We start from the raw sequence: 19,997 nt of genomic DNA, 5'->3' as shown, positions 1-19,997 counted from the left end.
GAATAAAAGAAATATGTTTAGAAAAGAAGTAGTAGCTAGTACAAGTGATATGCAAATAGTCAAACGTAATAAATAACTCATTCATCAAATCAAGTAGGGAGAGTAAAAAAAAAAAAGGAAGCATTATATGATTTGTAAGAGGTAGTAAATTCATATAATAGGTGTGAAATAACGGTTTATTGTTGTACGTTGAAGGTATGTAGTAAGGTAATTTAAGGGAGTGTTGTCTTCTCCGTCAATAAATTCAAGAATGTCGAGCCTTTAATTTAAGTACAATAATTCATAAACAATGACGACTTTGATGGCTTGGTAGCTGTAGACACCCATTTGTGTCTCCCCAAAACCAAACTCGGTGATGAGTGTCTTTTACGTCGAATCATAATCGAATGAAACGAAAGTGTGGAAAGGTCTAGCGTTGCGGAAAGTTTTATTTCTTTTCTCTTCTCCCTGTTTTTGAAAACTTTATTTTAAGAAAACAGCCAATCCAGTTTTGGTTGATCCATGATATGGGTCCAATAGTGGTGTAGTTGGATGGGGCTTGCAAAGACCTTTCCAACGATATATTATAAGCCCAATTCCGATGAATATTGAGGAAGTTATGACCAATTTACTAAACTGGGCCCGGTTTGAGTTTTAAGTACGGCCTAATGATCTAGGGGAGGGCCTAATATAATTTATCATTCCTAATGTAATTAGGAATGGTTTTAGTCTTCTAGAACATTCTAGAAGGTTCTTTTCATTCTTAATTCAATTAGGACTCTTCAGAGTTTTAATCAAGATCAAATAGCATTTTCGACTGAAATTATATTATTTTATCTTCCAGTACGGGAAATTTATCGGATTTTCGAAAACGCGTTAAAAATCAGTTTGGCGTCCAACCCCAGGCCTTGGCGCCTAGAACCAGGATTGGCGCCAGGCGCTAGCCACTGGTGCTGGCGCCAACTAGCCAGGGCTGGCGCCAAGGTTGTTTTTCGATCTTCAGACTCTGTTTTGTTAAATTATCTTTTTTGGATGATTTTCTCTATAAATATCGTATTAAAAACTCCGTTTTCAGGGACGAATTCTCATCAACAATTAGTTTTAATTAGCATTCACCAATTCTCTTCATTCATCAAGCTTTCATTCATTCTTTAGCATTCAATTCTTTCTTGTTCTTTTATACAAAATTCCGCATTCGCAAGATCTTGATATACCTATCCATATTCGAAGTTGCCTTCGCCCTAGACGTGAAAGGTTTTAATTTCTGAGGGTTTGGTCCCAAATCTCTCTTTCAATTATTTAATTTAATTGTTTTGATTATTATTTTCCTTAAAGTTACTAACGTGTGTATTTTGTTATTAGAAAGAGGTACGAGGCATCCAAGTAAGTACTCTAATGGTTTAATTGATATTATGATGTAGGAATCATGCTTAGATTGTTATTTTGATTCCTAGTATCATGTTAGGATGTTTTCCTTAATTTGATGTTTAGGGTGACAACAATAAATTCCTAGTATCATGTCTAGGGTAACTTTAATATCAAGTATGATTAAAAGTACGATGCTTCCTATATTCTTCCTAATATTTATGATTGTTAGTATCATGTTAGGGTTAAAGATTTGATTTTTATTGCTTGGTGACATGCTAGGATTTGTTATTAATCTTGTTAGTATCATGCCTAGGATCTTGCTATGCTTTAACATGATTATGATGATTATGATTATGATTAATATTATTATTCATGATGTTGACATTTATTATGTTGCTTGATGTGCTCATTATTTTATTCTTTATTGTTTGATCACCTTTTATTGCATGTTTAAAGGGAATTCGTATTTGCAATCATGCTTAATAAGATAATTAATAATCTTATTAGGTTAATTGTGATTATAAATTCAAGTGATCGCCAATAATAGTTTATTTGTGCATTATATTCAACCAACATAGATAAACAGGTTTAGGGTTAATCCTATTGATTGCATGTTAGTCAAAAAGCGCACATGAATACGAGTAGATTAAAGTAGAGGCCTATTATTAGGGCAGGTTCAATCTCTTTTAGGTTGGATTTGTACCATCATCCCCGAACCCTTATTTGGTTCATAACCTTATGGAGTTGATGATCTCTTGGATCGTTAAGGGGTGTAACTTTCACCTCGTGATGGTTTACAAGTTCCTTAAAAACTTGTTGGCGACTCTTTTGCTCTATTTTCTTCCCTTTTGGACGCCACCGTACTTTAGTGTATGATCACAGTGGGGTTCGAGCTAGTGGGATTTTTAAGGCTTGAAATTATTCCCTACAGTAGCATGAACTATCAATATCATTGTTGACACCGAAATTTTGTAAGTTATTAGGTGTCAGATTTATGTAATAAGGAGATTATATATATATATATATATATATATATATATATATATATATATATATATATAAAGATATTTATCTTCAGAATCTCATTGATCATTATCTTAGCTTTACGACACTCTATCTAAAGAGGGTCGAATCTAGGGTTTAATGAGGCTCGCATGGAATAAGTCACAAAGACCCCATCTCCTCCCTACTACCAAACATTGTAGGTTCATAGTATGGATTAAGCCGACAAGGCCCCGTACTATAAACAAATATCAAAACCCTAGCCATGTGGAGAGAGGAATCAAGATATCTACGAGAGTTATAACCCATAAATTATCAATAAAATCATTGTTCCCGTATATTTTTCTACCTCTTTAAATATATATTGCAGGTTTGAATTTTTATGGTTTACAATCATATACAAAGACTTCGTATTCTAGAAGACAATGAGCTTATATATTTGAATGGAATTAAAAATTTGAGAGGATGCATGTCCAATGATATACTTACTTTGCCGTTCGTCTGTTTGTGTTTTGTTAAAGGATGCACCATCAATAACACGTGTTATAACAGTAGCATTTTATATTATCTGATTGCCTAAATAGCATCATGTTGCTACTACGTCCGTTACATATTAATTATTTGCAATGATTTGACATAAAGTAGAGAGGAAAAATGTCTAATCGTTGAAAATAATATGTAACGGATCGATGTAGTATTTTTAATATCTACATGTTGATGGATTGGTTTATTACATCTGTATTATCAAAGTCAAGGGAGGAGGGGGAGTGAAAAGTTGGTATCTAAAATAGGAAAATTGACTTAAAATAATACCAACTATCATCGGTGTGTGCAAAATAATACAAACTCAACTATTTGCTATTAGTGGTACCACCTTTTATACTATATGCGCAAAATAGTAAGCTAATCTCCGAAAATGTATTTCAATGAATATTCTGTCTATCTTTGTAATTAATAATTATTTTTTATATTAATTTTTTGTTTTCTTTTCAAAATACATATATAGCATTATGTTAACAATTTTCTTTACAATCCAAATTGATAATGCATTAATGGTCACCCTTTTGTTAGGAAAAATCAACATGTAATTAATTTTTTTCATAATACATATAGTAATTTCTACATCACACAATAGTAAATAGGGTATTTAAATGCCTTATTATTATCATTATGTTGATATAATTAGTTTCAAAATATCCGAAATTTTTCCACATTCACCAACCAAAATAATGTAGGGAATTTTTTGGATTTTTAAAATAAATTTTGAAACTAATTAAATCAAAAATACCCTATTTACTATTGTGTGATAGACTGTTAGTAGAAATAATCACTACATGTATTTTGAAATAAATTATATAAATACATATTGACAATTAAAAAAACCTAACAAAGGGGTGGGGCATGCATTATTAATTTGACTGTAAAGGAAATTATTAATACAATATGTATTTTGAAAAAAATAAAATAAAATAATGAAAATAAATAGACACAATTTTACTCAAAATACGTTTTTGTTGACTTGCGTACTATTTTGCACATATAGTATAAAAGGTGGTACCGCTAATAGCAAATAATTAAGTTCGTATTATTTTGCACACACAGTTGATAGTTGGTATTATTTTAAGCCAATTTTCCTCTAAAATATGGACTATTAAAACACAAAGTCTTATATGTGACTGGTTATACCGTCTGTAATAGGGGTTACTCGATATGTGTTAAAGAGATTACTAAATTAGTATTACAAGGGTTACTTGGTTAGTGTTATAAGGGTAACTTGATTTTTTTTATAATTGGCCACATGGTAAGGACAGCTATACACAAAACAGGCTGCTATTAAAAAATAAAAACACCCCAAATCAGGGTTGATTAATTGACATAGAATACAAATTAGGGTATGTAATAAAATATTATCAAATCTAAAACTTGAAAAAGCAATCAAATAAAAATTACCATATACATAACCACAAATAAGAAGCCAACTCCTAAAAAAAACGACAAACTCTTATAATTATTGAATTATACACGCGGGTGTACCATGAGCTTGATGATCCCTTGAATTGTGGAGTTGATATATATGTGTGTGTATGTGTGTAAAGTTGGCAGATTCCATATTAATTTGATGTAAATTCCAGCGTTTAAAGCAGGGTGTACCATGAGCGTGTATTATGTAAATTTCAATACTTTTATTTCTAACTACTAAGTTAAACCACATACAATAGATGAACGATTGTTAAATAATTATAGTGACAACAAATTTTAAAAGTATCATATAAAAAAGGACTCAACACATAATTATTAGAAGTATATGAAGTTTTGAGTGGATGAAGTGTAAAATATGGATTATTCCCTAAATTTTAATAGGGTTAGTATTAAAACTAAGGGCATGTTCACTTCAGCTTCATTTCAGTTCAGTTCAGCTCCAATTAGTTCACTTCAGTTCAGTTCAATTCAGTTCATCTTTTAATCTCCTTTTCTCATAAAATATTCATTTCACCTCAGTTCAGTTCAGTTCAATTCAGTTCACTTCAGCTCCATTCAGTTCAATTCAGCTCCTAAGTTTTCCTAAATTTTTTTAGTTATTAGAATGAGGTCAGTATTCATTTTTCTTTCAAAAAAAAAAATGCTAGTACGTATTATTCCCCTATAAAATAAATTAGTTTGATTAGTATTAATATATTCTACATTTTTTTCTAATAAATGACAATTTAAAAATACTCCCTCTGTTTTTTTTTAATAAGCTAGGGTTATATTTGCACATTTGCCAAGACACAACTTTGACCGCAGCATCTTTAATTCGAGGCTAGTAAAAATTATGTAAAAGTTAATTTATAAAAGTAGCCATTATGATGAATCCAACAACATATTTATATGATCATATTTATATATTATATATTGGTAGAAAATTAAGTCAATGACACATATAAATAGTGAAAAATCCCAACTCTAGCATATAAAAAACGGAGGAAGTACAATTTTTGATTTTTTTTTGAATTATTAATATTGATGATTTCAAACTTTATTAAAAATATTCAAAAAAAAAATTATTAAAGATATTGATTTTTGTAATTTTATTATTTCCCATATTTCAATAATTATATTTTTTAAAAAAATTCTTTATTTGCAAATAATTTAAAAATGAACTTACTAATACAGTACGAAATAAACTAAATGCATGATTTAATTAAATGTGCAAAAGACCCTATTACCTTTTTTATAAGCTCCCACCCTAATCAATAACTCTTATATAGTAAAAGACACACCAGCAATGACACGTGTCATCTCCTGGTGTGTCTTTATTTTTATTTTTTATTTTTTGTGGAAAGCACTAATTAAGTAAAGATTTAATGAGATAAAAAAATTGACTAATAGGTCAATTGCCTTAATTGTTAAAAATTAATTATTATCTAAATCTTTACTTTTAGAAAAAATTAAAAAAATCAATCACAACACTAGGAAAAATATCATAGATTATAATAATAATAATAATAATAATAATAATAATAATAATAATAATAATAATAATAATAATAATAATAATAATAATAATAATAAAAGATTATTATAAATTATTTTGCCAAGCTAATTACCTTAATAATCAATAACTACCGTTTTTTTTTTTTTGAAACAAGATAAGTGCTCATATTATTAAATAAGGTTCAATTCCGCCAAAGTTGTTATACTTTGAGGAAAGGAACATAAACGTACAACTTCAACATTGTTTCCGGTGTCACCTTTAGCAACTAAATGAGCCACCGTATTAAATTTACGGTTAACATGAGCAAAAGAACAATCATCAAAGAGCAACCTATCTTGTCTAATATCATCATAAATTGAGTGAATTGGAGACACACCACCATCATCCACATTCACAGCTTGAACCACATTCCAAGCATCAGATTCAACTTGGATCTTAGAGAAACCGAGCCTCCTTGCAACCTGTAAGGCAAAGCGGATTGTCAGAGCTTCAGCACACTCTGGAGATGTTGAATGGATTTTTCTTGTAGCCGTAGCAGTAATAGACCCCTGAGCATCCCTGCATACTACCCCTAAACTTGCCATACCCATTGTAGGCACATGAGCATCGATATTGACCTTAATATATCCAATTGGAGGGGAAGACCATCTCGTCACACTTGTTCCAGGACCAGGCATCATAAACGGCTTGAAGACACGCTGAGCATAGGATTTATACTCTGAAACCATACAGAGGAAACCCGCAGCAACCATGACAGGATATAAGCACTCTTCTTCGAAGACATCAAGGTTTCTACACCTCCAAGCTGCCCACATGAGAGTGATCAGCTGCCTCACCACCTCCCTATTGAATTTGCAGTTCAACCAAGTCCAAAGGTCAGCAAATGAGGAAGTTGGAGCATTAACCAAGCTGCTAAAATGTTCACAGTGCGCCCAGATGTCCTTTGCAGCCTTACACTCGAGCAAGGAGTGTATGATTGTTTCCTTCTCTGCCCCGCACACTTGGCATGACGAATCTTGAGTAATATGCCAAAAAACCAATCTATCCTTCACGGCCAAATTACCCCTTACAGCACTCCAAATAAAATGTTGTAATTTCGGAGGACCACAATGCGCCAAATTGACTTCCATATAGCATCATCATGAGTCTGCTGTGATTGATCTTCATTGCTCAGTTTAGCCAACCAATAACCCAAACTTACTGTATAAACACCTCTCCTATCATATTTCCAATACATAGTATCAGCACGCTACCTTGATGACAGTGGGGTTGCCAAAATGCACGCACCCACCTCCGTAGTAAATAGTCTTCCAATTTTCCCCGAATCCCATTCAACATAATCATCCCTAAATATATCACATACCTTCATTTCTTCATCACAATCAATCGGCTTATTAGGATATATCACACGCCCCTCAACAACCAACCATGGGTCCTTCCACACTCGAACTTGTCTACCATCCCCATTTCTCCACAATAACCCATCACAAAGTAAACCTTCCCCCCCCCCCCCCCCCACATGCTTCTCCACGAGAAACTTAGATCATACCCCCGACATGCTGCTAACACATTCGAGTTCTTAAAATACTTCGGTTTGAGAAATTTATGAAGCAATGTCGATTCATTCGAATGAAGTCGCCATAATTGTTTAGCTAAAAGGGCTTGATTAAAGCACTTCAAATCACGAAATCCTAAACCCCCTTTGTCCTTAGGAAGACACAACTTCTCCCAATTCTTCCAACGAAGTTTCTTTGCATCTTGTCTCGAACCCCACCAAAACCGGCAAAGAAGATTGTGAAATTCATCAATTAACCCATCCGAAATTCTAAATATGCTCATCATATAAGCTATTGGCCTTGATTAGAACTTCCTTCTTCCCCGGCTTCGATAGGAGCCTCTCTTTCCATCCATTCAACTTCTTTCATATCCTCTCCTTCAAGCAAGTGAAAATGGCTTTTTTTGATTTTCCGATCATAGTAGGCAACCCTAAATACTTCTCATGTCTCTCCACTTCACGAACACCAAGAGTGTTAATGATAGCATTTCTCCGATCACTAGTAACACATTTGCTAAATGCAACCTCTGTCTTCCCCAAATTAACTTTATGACCAGATGCTCTTTCATACGTACTGATAATTTCAGCAATTTTCGAGCACTCCTGCAGAGTAGCTTTAACAAATAGAATACTATCATCCGTAAAGAAGAGATGTGAGATCCCCGGACCCGATTGACTGATTTTCACCTCACTAAGATTTCTTTCAAATACAGCTTTGAAGATCAGAGAAGAGAAAGCGTCTGCACATAAAAGAAACAAATAGGGAGAAATAGGATCACCTTGTTGGAGACCCCTAGATGGGGAGATCGACCCATAAATATCACCATTCACCTTAAAAGAGAAGGAAACACTCAAAATGCAATCCATCACCCGTCGAATCCAACTAGCACAAAAACCCATTTTAATCATCACTTTTTCCAAAAAGCACTACTCAACCCTATCATAGGCCTTACTCATATCTAATTTAAGAGCAACTGTCCCGTTCCTACCTTCGCCATTCCTTTTCATATAATGAAAAATCTCAAACGCAATCAAGGCATTATCAGTAATTAAACGACCCGGAACAAAAGCACTCTGATTTATAGAAATAATCTCATCAAGAAACAACTTCAATTTATTCGCCACAGTTTTTTAGATTATTTTATAAATCACATTGCAGCAACTAATAGGCCTATATTCTGTCATATTCTTTGGATCATTGCAATTAGGGATAAGTACAATACAGGTTTTATTAATTTCAGAAATATTAATCAAACCTCTCCACCAATTTTGCACAAGTTTAATAATATTAGAGCTAAGAATATGCCAGAATTTTTGAAAGAACAAAGCATGTATACCATCCGTACCCGGAGCTTTGTTAGGGTGCATTTGGAACAAAGCGTTTTTTATCTCCATAGCAGTCGGTTCCTCCTCAAGCACGGAATTGTTGAATCTGTCACCACCGAGCTTAGACCATCCGTAGCAGCTTCGAACTCAGTTGGATTATCAGAAGAGAAAAGATGTGAAAAATAGTCGGCTATAATGTTGCAAATCTGCTCGTTATCATCCCTCCATACCCCATCATTGTCAAACAAACCATCGATGCGATTCTTTTTCTTGCGTTGGTTGGCCTTCCGATGAAAATATGCTGTGTTTTTATCCCCATCCCTCATTTCATTTCCACGAGCCCTCGCATACCAATACGATTCCTCCAACCTTCTTAGCTCCCCCTATTCATTCGAGATTTTTTCACAGCATTCCAACATAGCAGCATCAATATGACCACCTTGCGCTTCTAACAGTTCCTTCTCTAATCTTCTGATTTTCTTCTGAGTGTTTTTAAAAGTGGAAGAAAACCACTTTTTAAGGCCCAAAGTGCATTGCTCAGTTCGCTGATGTGCCTCTAAACCCTCACTATCGCCCCAAGCTTTCGAAATCACCGCTTCACAATAGTCATTCGAGAGCCACATAGCCTCGAACCTAAAAAGTTTTCCACCCTTGCCTCTATCATAGTAATTCAGTGTATCCAACATAATCGGAGCATGGTCCGATTCTTCACGTACAAGGTGCTTAATAGAGAAGTTTGGATGCATCTCACACCAATCATCATCCCCCAAAAAACTATCTAGCCTTTCTCTGATCAAATTCTCCTCCGATTTCCCCCACTGCCACGTGAATTTGCAACCCTTGTATCCTAAATCTTTCAACCCACACACATCAATAGCATCCCTGAAAGCATCCATCATACATTCCCTCCTAACCACACCTCCTCCTTCTCCGACATACTCACAATTTCATTGAAGTCCCCAAACATAATACATGGAATATTACACGATTTTTTTTCATATTTTTCTTTAATTCCCACGTTTTATGTTTATTTGTGTTCTCCGGCCAACCATATATACCTATAGCTCTCCAACTCGGCACCCCATTTATATCACATACATCTACATCGAAATGGTGTATAGAATATGAAATAATATTTATGTGAGCATCTCGCCACCAAAACCCCAACCCCCCTGTAGGGAATAATTTCAAGCGTTAACCCCCTAGCTTGAAACCCACTGTGATCATACACTAAAGTACGGTGGCGTCCAAAAGGGAAGAAGATAGAGCAAAAGAGTCGCCAACAAGTTTTAGGAACTTGTAAACCGTTCACAAGGTGAAGGTTACACCCCTTAACGATCCAAGAGATCGTCAACTCCATAAGGTCTTGAACCAAATAAGGGTTCAGGGATGAAGGTACAAATCCAACCTAAAAGAGATTGAACCTGCCCTAATAATAGGCCTCTACTTTATTCTGATCGTATTCATGTGCGCTTTTTAATTAACATGCAATCAATAGGATTAACCCTAAACCTGTTTATCTATGTTGGTTGAATTTAATGCACAAATAAATCTATTATTGGCGATCACTTGAATTATAACCAAATTAACCCTAAACAAGATTATTAATTATCTTATTAAGTGTGATTACAAGTACAAATTCCCTTTAAACATGCATAAAAGGCGTGATCAAGCAATAACAATAAAAAAGCATCAAGCAACATAATAATCATCAAAATCATGATAATAATCATGATAATAATAATTATAATAATCATAATCATAATAATCATGTTAAAGCATAATGAAAATAGCAAGATCCTAGGCATAATACTAACAAGATTAATAACAAACCCTAGCATGTCACTAAACAATAAAATCAAAGCTTTAGCCCTAACATGATACTAACAATCGTAAATATTAGGAAGAACATATAAGGCATCGTACTAATCATACTTGATATAAAATTACCCTAGACATGATACTAGGAATATCATAACAATCTAAGCATGAACTCTATATCATAACATCAATAAAACCATTAAAGTACTTACTTCGATGCCTCGTACCTCTTTCTGATAACAAAATACACACGTTAGTAACTTCAAGGAAAATAATAAACAAACAATTAAATTAAATAATTGAAAGAGAGATTTGGGACCAAACCCTCAGAAATTAAACCTTTCAAGTCTAGGGCGAAGGCAACTTCGAATATGGCTAGGTGTTCTAGAGCTAATGAATGCGGAATTTTGTATATAAAAAGCTAGTTTAGAAAGAGAGAGAGAGAGAGAGAGAGAGAGAGAGAGAGAGAGAGAGAGAGAGAGAGAGAGAAAGAGAGAGAGAGAGTAATCAAGGAGAACTTGATGAGAATTGGTGAGAATGAGAGAGAATAAGAATTGGTGATTGTAGGTTAAAACTGATTATTGATTAAAAATGGTTATTGATTAAAACTGGTTATCGAAAACGGAGTTTTTAATACGTTATTTATAGAGAAAATCAGCTAAAAAGATAAAATATCAAAACATAGTCTGGCGCACATGAAACTGAACTAGCGCCAACGTTGGTTGTTGGCGCCAGGCGCCAACACTAGCGTCAGGCGCCAAAGCTGGCGCCAGGCGCCAAGCGTAGCGCCAGGTGCTACAGCTGGCGTTTGGCGCTGATCTGGAAAATTACGCGTTTTTTTAAAATCAGATGAAAATTGTCGTACAAGAAGATAAAATCGTATTTTTCCTCAAAAATGCTCTTTGATTTTAATTAAAACTCTGAAAAGTCAACAAAAGTCAATTTATCAATGCTAATTGAATTAGGAATGAAAAGAACCTTCTAGAAGAATCTAGAAGACTAAAACCATTCCTGATTGCATTAGGAATGATAAATCATATTAGGCCCTCCTCTAGATCATTGGGCCGCATATAAGGCTCAAACCGGGCCCAGTTTAGTAAATTGGTCATAACTTCCTCAATATTCATCGGAATTGGGCTTATAATATATCGTTGGAAAGCTCTTGTCAAGCCTCATCCAACTACACCATTATTGGACCCATATCATGGACCAACCAAACTGGATTGGCTGTTTTCTTAAAATAAGTTTTCAAAAACAGAGAGAAGAGAAAAGAAATTAAAACTATCCGCAACGCTAAAATTTCCACACTTTCGCTTCATTCGATTATGATTCGACGCGAAAGGTACTCATCACTGGGTTTAGTTTTGGGGAGACACAAATGGGTGTCTACACCCCCCGATCTCCCAACACTACTAAGACACATACCATTATCAAAACCATTTCTCCTTTTAACTCTCTCCAAAACACTACTATCAATCTTCGTCTCCATAAAAAACACAACATTCGGCCTTTCCCTCCATTCTCTCCGTCCAAGGGTTGCCAACCCCTCGGACGTTCCAACTTAAGAGTTTCATTGCTCTTCGAGGGTGTGGTCACCACCACTCCCCTCTACTTTGTTTATATTGCTTCTAGTGATAATATCTACATCATCCTTCCTTCTTTTACTACTCTGATCTTCCAACTCCATCCACGACCCACCCCTTTTTCCCCCACCCACAACACCATCACCACCCCCCTGCACAGCCGACACACCCATATTAACCCCATATCCTTCCTCCATTCTAACTACCCTTTTCCATGAGCTACTTGCTTTGTTTTTACCACCATCCCCTATGACCCCTACATCACCACGACCAGCTTCTTTCCCAGCACTTTCCCCTGTTCCCTCCATACTCCCCACACCACTACTCTCCAGCCACCCCCCAACATTCTTCGTCAGCCCTCCTCCCTCAACACAACATCCTCCTTCACACTAGGTACAACAATATTACCCTCAAGAGGGGGTTCTTCCACGACACCAATTAAACTCCTCGGCCTTAGAATTTCCCTGTTACTAGCAACATCGAATACAAGTGCTAGCTTTGCTTCACGAGCTTTGGGATATGCACCTTCAGCGGACTCTTTCGAAGTGGCAGCGACAGAACAACGATTTTGGGTTCCTTGGTACGCTAGTTAGCCCCTATAAGCAATTTTACATGATTGAGTAGTCGATTTGATTACAACCGCAAATAGGTGGTCGACCTGATGAAAGATCGTCTCACTTAGCTTAAAACGCCTAAGCATTGGCTCAAAAGCAGAAAAGGCACCGACGTATAGGTTCAAAGCAACGAAAGCGCCGACGTACAGGCATAGCGGAAGCAAAGTTCGAGCGAGATTTAAAGATCGACAAGTGTTGGTCTTCGGTAATTTTCTTCGGAATATAATCGCAACAACTGAGGATGACTTCAAGTAAAGTTATTTTCGACAGCATTCGCTAAGATTATGGAAGTTGTCACTAAAGATTTGAGAAGATAGCACGAGATGGGCGGTCTTCGACAGTGTTCGCTATGATTGTGGAAGTTGTCACTAAAGATTTGAGAAGATAGCACGAGATGAGCGGTCTTCGACGGCATTCGCTAAGATTGTGGAGGTTGTCACCAAAGATTTGAGAAGATAGCACGAGATGGGCGGTCTTCGACGGCATTCGCTAAGATTGTGGAGGTTGTCACCCGAGATTTGAGAAGATAGCACGAGATGGGCGGTCTTCGACGGCGTTCGGTAAGATTGTGGAGGTTGTCACCAAGATATGAGAAGAGCGGTTCATGATGAGGCGGTCTTCGATGACTTTTGCTATGATTGGAAAGGTTGTCACTATGACTCAAGAAAAGGCTCAAGATGTAGCAACATTGATCGACGGCATTCCCTAGATTGCAGAAGATCGTCAAAACAAACAGCAAGATGGCGTTCCATAGATGGTGGGAAGTTGTCAAAAAGCAACTGAAGATTGTTTCAAGAGGAATAATCTTCGATAGTATTCCCTTGGATGTGGAATATTATCAATGCGGATGGAGATTGTTTCAAGAGAAATAATCTTCGATGGTATTCCCTTGGACGTGGAATATTATCAAAGCGGAGGAAGATTGTTTCAGGCGAAGAAATCTTCTAAATTGGAAGGAGTTACAGGCGTAGCGGTTTTCAAGCGGGATGGCATTCTCTAGCTTGCAGGAGGTCATCAAAACAATCGGTTACTTTTAGAGACGTGTGCTCGACGGTGCAAGATACGCGTTTCTTAACTCTCTTATCTGTTTAACTAACGCTAGTTTTGCAGGTATCGGCGCTACAAGATTGATTTAGGATCGCAAAACGTTCTGAATCATTCTCCGTCCCTATCGATACTTTGACTTTTGTTTTCGAAACTCGCGTTTCTCCAAACTCAGTCAAAGTGGGGGCTTCTGTAGACACCCATTTATGTCTCCCCAAAACCAAACCCGTTGATGAGTACCTTTCACGTCGAATCATAATCGAATGAAGTGAAAGTGTGGAAAGTCTAGTGTTGCGGATAGTTTTAATTTCTTTTCTCTTCTCTCTATTTTTGAAAACTTATTTTAACACTACGTGAAAAAATGAATTTGGCACCGGTTCAAACCCGGCCTAAGGCACCGGTTGGGGGGTGCCAAAAAAGGGTTTAAAAAGGCACCGGTTCAAACCGGTGCCAAAAATCGAAATTGGCACCGGTTAACCGGTGCCAAAAAGGCCCACAGAAAATTATTTCAAAGTTTTTGGCACCGGTTAACCGGTGCCAAAAAACCCCCAAAAATCAATTTTTTTTTTTTTGTTGTTGTTGTCATTTTTCACTTAAAAATCAAATTGACTAAAATAAATAAGAACAACAACATATTAATCGAATATCATTGAATATAACCAAAATTTACAGTATATAATCAAGAAAAAATTACAATATACAAATTATAAAATTAAACAATTACAACATATAAATAAATAAAAAAGAACTACAATATAAATCAAAAAAAAATATTACAACATCACAATAAAAAAAAACCCAAACATCTAAATCAATATTCTTGATTCTTGATTCTTGATTCTTCAATTATGTGCAATATTTTAGGCCTGCAAAGCAAATAGTATACCTGCGCCAATTAGTTCATCCAACAAAATCAATTAAAATGTATTAGCTGTGAAATTAGTTAAAAACCCAGAAATTAAAAAAAAAATCGAAAAAATTAAAATCGAAAAAAATTAAAACTCAAAAAATCGAAAAAATTAAAATCGAAAATTAGTTAAAACCCAGAAAATACAGAAAATGAAGAAAAAATTAAATTAAAACCAAGAAAATCGAAAAAAAATAAAACCCAGAAAATTAAAAAAAAATCCAAAAAAAATTAAAATCGAAAATTAGTTAAAAATCCAGAAAATTAAAAAAAATCGATAAAAAAAATTAAAACCCAGAAAATCGAAAAAATTAAAATCGAAAATTAGTTAAAATCGAAAAAATAATAATCGAAAAATGAATCAAAATCGAAAAACAATAATAATACCCAGAAATGAAATCGAAAAACAAAACCCAAAAATGAAATCGAAAAACAATTACCCAGAAATGAAATCGAAAAACAAATACCCAAAAATGAAATCGAAAACAAATACCCATAATTCGAAGAAAAATAAATCAAAATCGGAAAAAAAACTATTAAAATCGAATAAAAATGAACAGAAATAAAAAATAATAATCAAAATAACATAAAAAAAATACCAAGAAATCGATTGAAAGAAGTGAGGACGGTGTTGCATGTTGGAAGGAGATGAGGGAGAAGGAGATGAGGGAAGAGAAATAGAAGGAGGACGGAGAAGGAGATCGAGAAAGAAGAGGAGAGGAGAGAGAAAGAGGAAGAGAGGAGGAGAGAGAAAGAGAAACGACTGATTGAGTTAATGTGTTAGGGTTGGGGGGCTTTTATATGGGCCGTTTTTTTTTTTAATATTTAATGGCACCGGTTCACTTCAAACCGGTGCCCTTTTATGTTTTTGCCACCGGTTTGAAGTGAACCGATGCCATATATCCTGGTTCAACTTCCCACCAAATTTTAAGGTCATTTTTGGCACGGGTTTGGACTGAACCGGTGCCAATTAGGGGGTGCCTTTTTGATTTTTTCTACAAGTGTAAGAAAACAGTCAATCCAGTTTGGTTGGTCCATGATATGGGTCCAATAGTAGTGTAGTTGGATGGGGCTTGACAAGAACTTTCCAACGATATATTATAAGCTCAATTCCGATGAATATTGAGGAAGTTATGGTCAATTTACTAAACTGGGCCCGGTTTGAGCCTTATATGCGGCCCAATGATCTAGAGGAGGGCCTAATATGATTTATCATTCCTAATGCAATTAGGAATGGTTTTAGTCTTCTAGATTCTTCTAGAAGGTTCTTTTCATTCCTAATTCAATTAGCATTGATAAATTGACTTTTGTTGACTTTTCAGAGTTTTAATTAAAATCAAAGAGCATTTTCGAGGAAAAATACGATTTTATCCTCCAGTACGGCAAACTTATCTGATTTTCGAAAACGCGTCAAAAACAGGCCTGGCGCCTGACTCCAGGCATTGGCGCCTGGCGCCAATAAGCTGGTGCTGGCGCTAGCTCTGTTTTGCGTGCGCCAATCTCGTTTTGCGTGCGCCAAGTGCTCTGTTTTGATATTTTATCTTTTTGGCTGATTTCTCTATAAATAACGTATTAAAAACTCCATTTTCATTCACCAATTCTCACGAATTCTCACCTACAATCAGTTTTCATTCGCAATCATTGATTCTCTAATTCTCTCTTTAATCATTCACCAATTCTCATCAAGTTTTCTTCATTAATTCATCTTTCTCCTTTTCCAAACTTTGTTTTCAAATACAAAATTCCGCATTCATTAGATCTAGAAACGCCTAGCCATATTCGAAGTTGTCTTCGCCCTAGACGTGAAAGGTTTAATTTCTGAGGGTTTGGTCCCAAATCTCTATTTCAATTATTTAATTTAATTGTTTTGATTATTATTTTCCTTGAAGTTACTAACGTGTGTATTATGTTATTAGAAAGAGGTACGAGGCATCAAAGTAAGTACTTTAATTGATTAATTGATATTATGATGTAGAAATCATGTTTAAATTGTTGTTATGATATTCCTAGTAATCATGTCTAGGGTATTTTTAATATTAAATATGATTGCTATGATGACTTTTATTCTCTTCCTAATATTCATGATTGTTAATATCATGTTAGGGCTAAAGATTTGATTTTTATTGTTTAGTGACATGCTAGGGTTTGTTATTAATCTTGTTAGTATCATGCCTAGGGTCTTGCTATTATTATGCTTTAATATTAACATAAACATGATTATGATTGTCATAATTTATGATGATTATGAATATTATTATTATTATTATTATTATTATTATTATTATTTTAATGATGATTATTATTATTCATGTTTATTCTAATGATTGATTATTTATTATGATGCTTATTTATTTATTGCTTGATCACGCCTTTTATGCATGTTTAAAGGGAATTGGTACTTGTAATCACGCTTAATAAGATAATTAATAATCTTGTTAGGGTTAATGTGATTATAATTCAAGTGATCGCCAATAATAGATTTATGTTTGCATTAAATTCAACCAACATAGATAAACAGGTTTAGGGTTAATCCTATTGATTGTATGTTAATTAAAAAGCGCACATGAATACGACCAGAATAAAGTAGAGGCCTATTATTAGGGCAGGTTCAATCTCTTTTAGGTTGGATTTGTGCATGTAGTGAATATTTCAAGCATTACCCCAAACTTGAACCCCACTATGATCATACACTTAAGTACGGTGGCGTCCAAAGGGAAAGAAGATAGAGCAAAAGAGTCGCCAATAAGTTTTAGGAACTTGTAAACCGTTCACGATGTGAAGGTTACAACCCTTAACGATCCTGGAGATCGTCAACTCCAATAGGTTTGTAACCATGACTGGTATTTTGGGGATGAAGGTACAAATCCAATCTAAAAGAGATTGAACCTGCCCTAATAATAGGCCTCTACTTTATTTTGATCGTATTCATGTGCGCTTTCTGACTAACATGCAATCAATAGGATTATCCTAAATCTGGTTAATCTATGTTGGTTGAATATTAATGCACAAATAAATCTATTATTGGCGATCACTTGAATTATAATCAAATTAACCCTAAATAAGATTATTAATTATCTTATTAAGCGTGATTACAAGTACCAATTCTCTTTAAACATGCATAAAAGGTGTGATCAAGCAATAACAATAATATAATATATCCAGCAACATAATAAAATAACAATCATAATAAAAATAATCATAAAAATCATAATCATGTTAACAATAAAGCATAATAATAGCAAGATCCTAGGCATGATACTAACAAGATTAATAACAAACCCTAACATGTCACCAAGTAATAAAGATCAAATATATAGCCCTAACATGATACTAACATGAATATTAGGAAAGAAAATAGGAAGCATCACATGAATCACAATTGTCATATTTGATATTAGAAATTACCCTAAACATTATATTAGGAAGATCAAAACACCCTAACATGACATTAGGAATCATAATAATAACCTAGACATGATTTCTAAATCATAATATCTATAAAACCATTAAAGCACTTACTTGGATGCCTCGTACCTATTTCTAATAACAAAATCTACACGTTAGTAACTTCAAGGAAAATAATAAAACAAACAATTAAATTAAATAATTGAAAGAGAGATTTGGGACCAAACCCTCAGAAATTAAAACCTTTCACGTCTAGGGTGAAGGCAACTTCGAATTTGGCTAGGTACTTCTAGGTCTTGTGAATGCGGAATTTTGTTTGTAAAAGGGTTGGTTTAGAAAGAGAGAGAGAATAAGCTTTAGCTTAGAGAGAGAGTAATCAAGAGATTCTTGATGAGAATTGGTGATTGAAAACGGAGGTTTTAGGAGGCTATTTATAGAGAAAATCAGCCAAACGGATAGAAAAACAAATCAGAGTTTCAACGAGAATAAAACACGAGTAGCACCAGAAGCTGGTCATTAGCGCTAGAGCCAGGCGCCAATCCCTTTCGCCAGACGCTTACAATTATTTTCACGCGTTTTCTTAATTTCGATAGAATTTAGCCGTACGAAAGGGCAAAATCTTCCTTAAAAACACTCTTTTATTCTGATTAAAACTCCAAAAAGTCTACCAAAGTCAATTTATCAATGCTAATTGAACTAGAAATTAAAAGAACCTTCTAGAAGAATCTAGAAGACTAAAACCAATTCTAATTGCATTAGGAATGATAAATCCATATTAGGCCATCCTCTAGATCATTGGGCCGTGTATAAAGATCAAACCGGGCCCAGTTCAGTAATTTGGCCATAACTTCCTCACTATTCATCGGAATTGGGCTTATAATATATCATTGAAAATCTCTTTTCAAGCCTTCTAGATCATTGGGCCGCGTATAAAGATCAAACCGGGCCTAGTTCAGTAATTTGGCCATAACTTCCTCACTATTCATCGGAATTGGGCTTATAATATATCGTTGGAAAGCTCTTTTCAAGCCTCATCCAACTACACCATTACTGGACCCTTGCTATGGACCAAACCAAACTGGATTGGCCATTTTCTTAAAATAGGTTTTCAAAAACAGAGAGAAGAGAAAAGAATAAAAACTATCCGTAACACTAGACTTTCCACACTTTCACTTCATTCGATTATGATTCGACGTGAAAGATACTCATCACCGGGTTTGCTTTTGGGGAGACACAAATGGGTGTCTACAGTGCCGAAGAATAATGTTTAGTCCTTTGTTTTATTTTAGTAGAGTAGTTGGTTTGTTTGTGAATGAAATATGCCTTCGAAAAGTGCAATTACTAAATACATTAAGGATCACTATTATAGAGATAACTAGTTCATTCTTTTGGGTCGTCGTTGTCTGTTGCTAGATATGATAAGTGATCTTAGACTAGTTAAATAGTCCAAAATCCAATAGAATGGATCCTATGAGGTCACACACAAGGGTATTGGGTTAAACAAGTAAGAGGCTCATTAATAGGCCTCATGAGATTATGACAAACCATGAAAGGTGTTGGGCTAGAGTAGTTTGATTAGGATAAGGAGTTTGGGCTTGACATGAACTCATATTTAGAGATATGATCTATAAATAAAGTCCACGCCTAAGGTTGACACGGAATACAATTAACATACAGTGAATTGTGAAACAAGGCAACCAATTCCCGAAACCCTAATCTCTCTTTTCTCTCTCCTCACTCACGACCCTCCCTTCTCACACACACGTCCGTACGGCCAACGCCCCTCGGTGGTGGTTTGTGGTGTTCTTCGTGGTGGTTCTTGGTTAGTTTGTCTTTCTTCCTCGTAGAAGGTTGATTGAAGGGTTCAATCACAACTAACTAGCAGTCTAGTATTAGTGGAGGTTTAATCTGTGCCCGT

General features: G+C 35.0%; 2 protein-coding genes across 2 annotated transcripts; both read right to left on the bottom strand.

Annotated features, from left to right (window-relative positions):
• Positions 1-5,994: 5,994 nt before the first annotated feature.
• Positions 5,995-6,954, bottom strand: LOC110712980. The gene has a single exon (XM_021891438.1). The coding sequence runs from the start codon at positions 6,952-6,954 to the stop codon at positions 5,995-5,997; it is 960 nt and encodes a 319-aa protein (XP_021747130.1).
• Positions 6,955-9,088: 2,134 nt separating this feature from the next.
• On the bottom strand, positions 9,089-9,601 carry LOC110712979. Its single transcript, XM_021891437.1, has one exon. It carries the CDS (start codon positions 9,599-9,601, stop codon positions 9,089-9,091), a length of 513 nt encoding a protein of 170 aa, XP_021747129.1.
• Between the last annotated feature and the right edge of the window lie 10,396 nt (positions 9,602-19,997).

The sequence above is a fragment of the Chenopodium quinoa genome, unplaced genomic scaffold (genome assembly GCF_001683475.1).
Source record: "Chenopodium quinoa cultivar QQ74 unplaced genomic scaffold, ASM168347v1, whole genome shotgun sequence".
Classification (NCBI taxonomy): domain Eukaryota; kingdom Viridiplantae; phylum Streptophyta; class Magnoliopsida; order Caryophyllales; family Amaranthaceae; genus Chenopodium; species Chenopodium quinoa.
The sequence above is the reverse complement of the archived record's forward strand: the minus strand, read 5'-3'. Positions and strand labels throughout refer to the sequence as shown.

Coding starts and splice junctions, on each gene's coding strand:
- LOC110712979 (XM_021891437.1), bottom strand. CDS start 9,601: ATGGATGCTTTCAGGGATGCTATTGATGTGTGTGGGTTGAAAGATTTA.
- LOC110712980 (XM_021891438.1), bottom strand. CDS start 6,954: ATGGAAGTCAATTTGGCGCATTGTGGTCCTCCGAAATTACAACATTTT.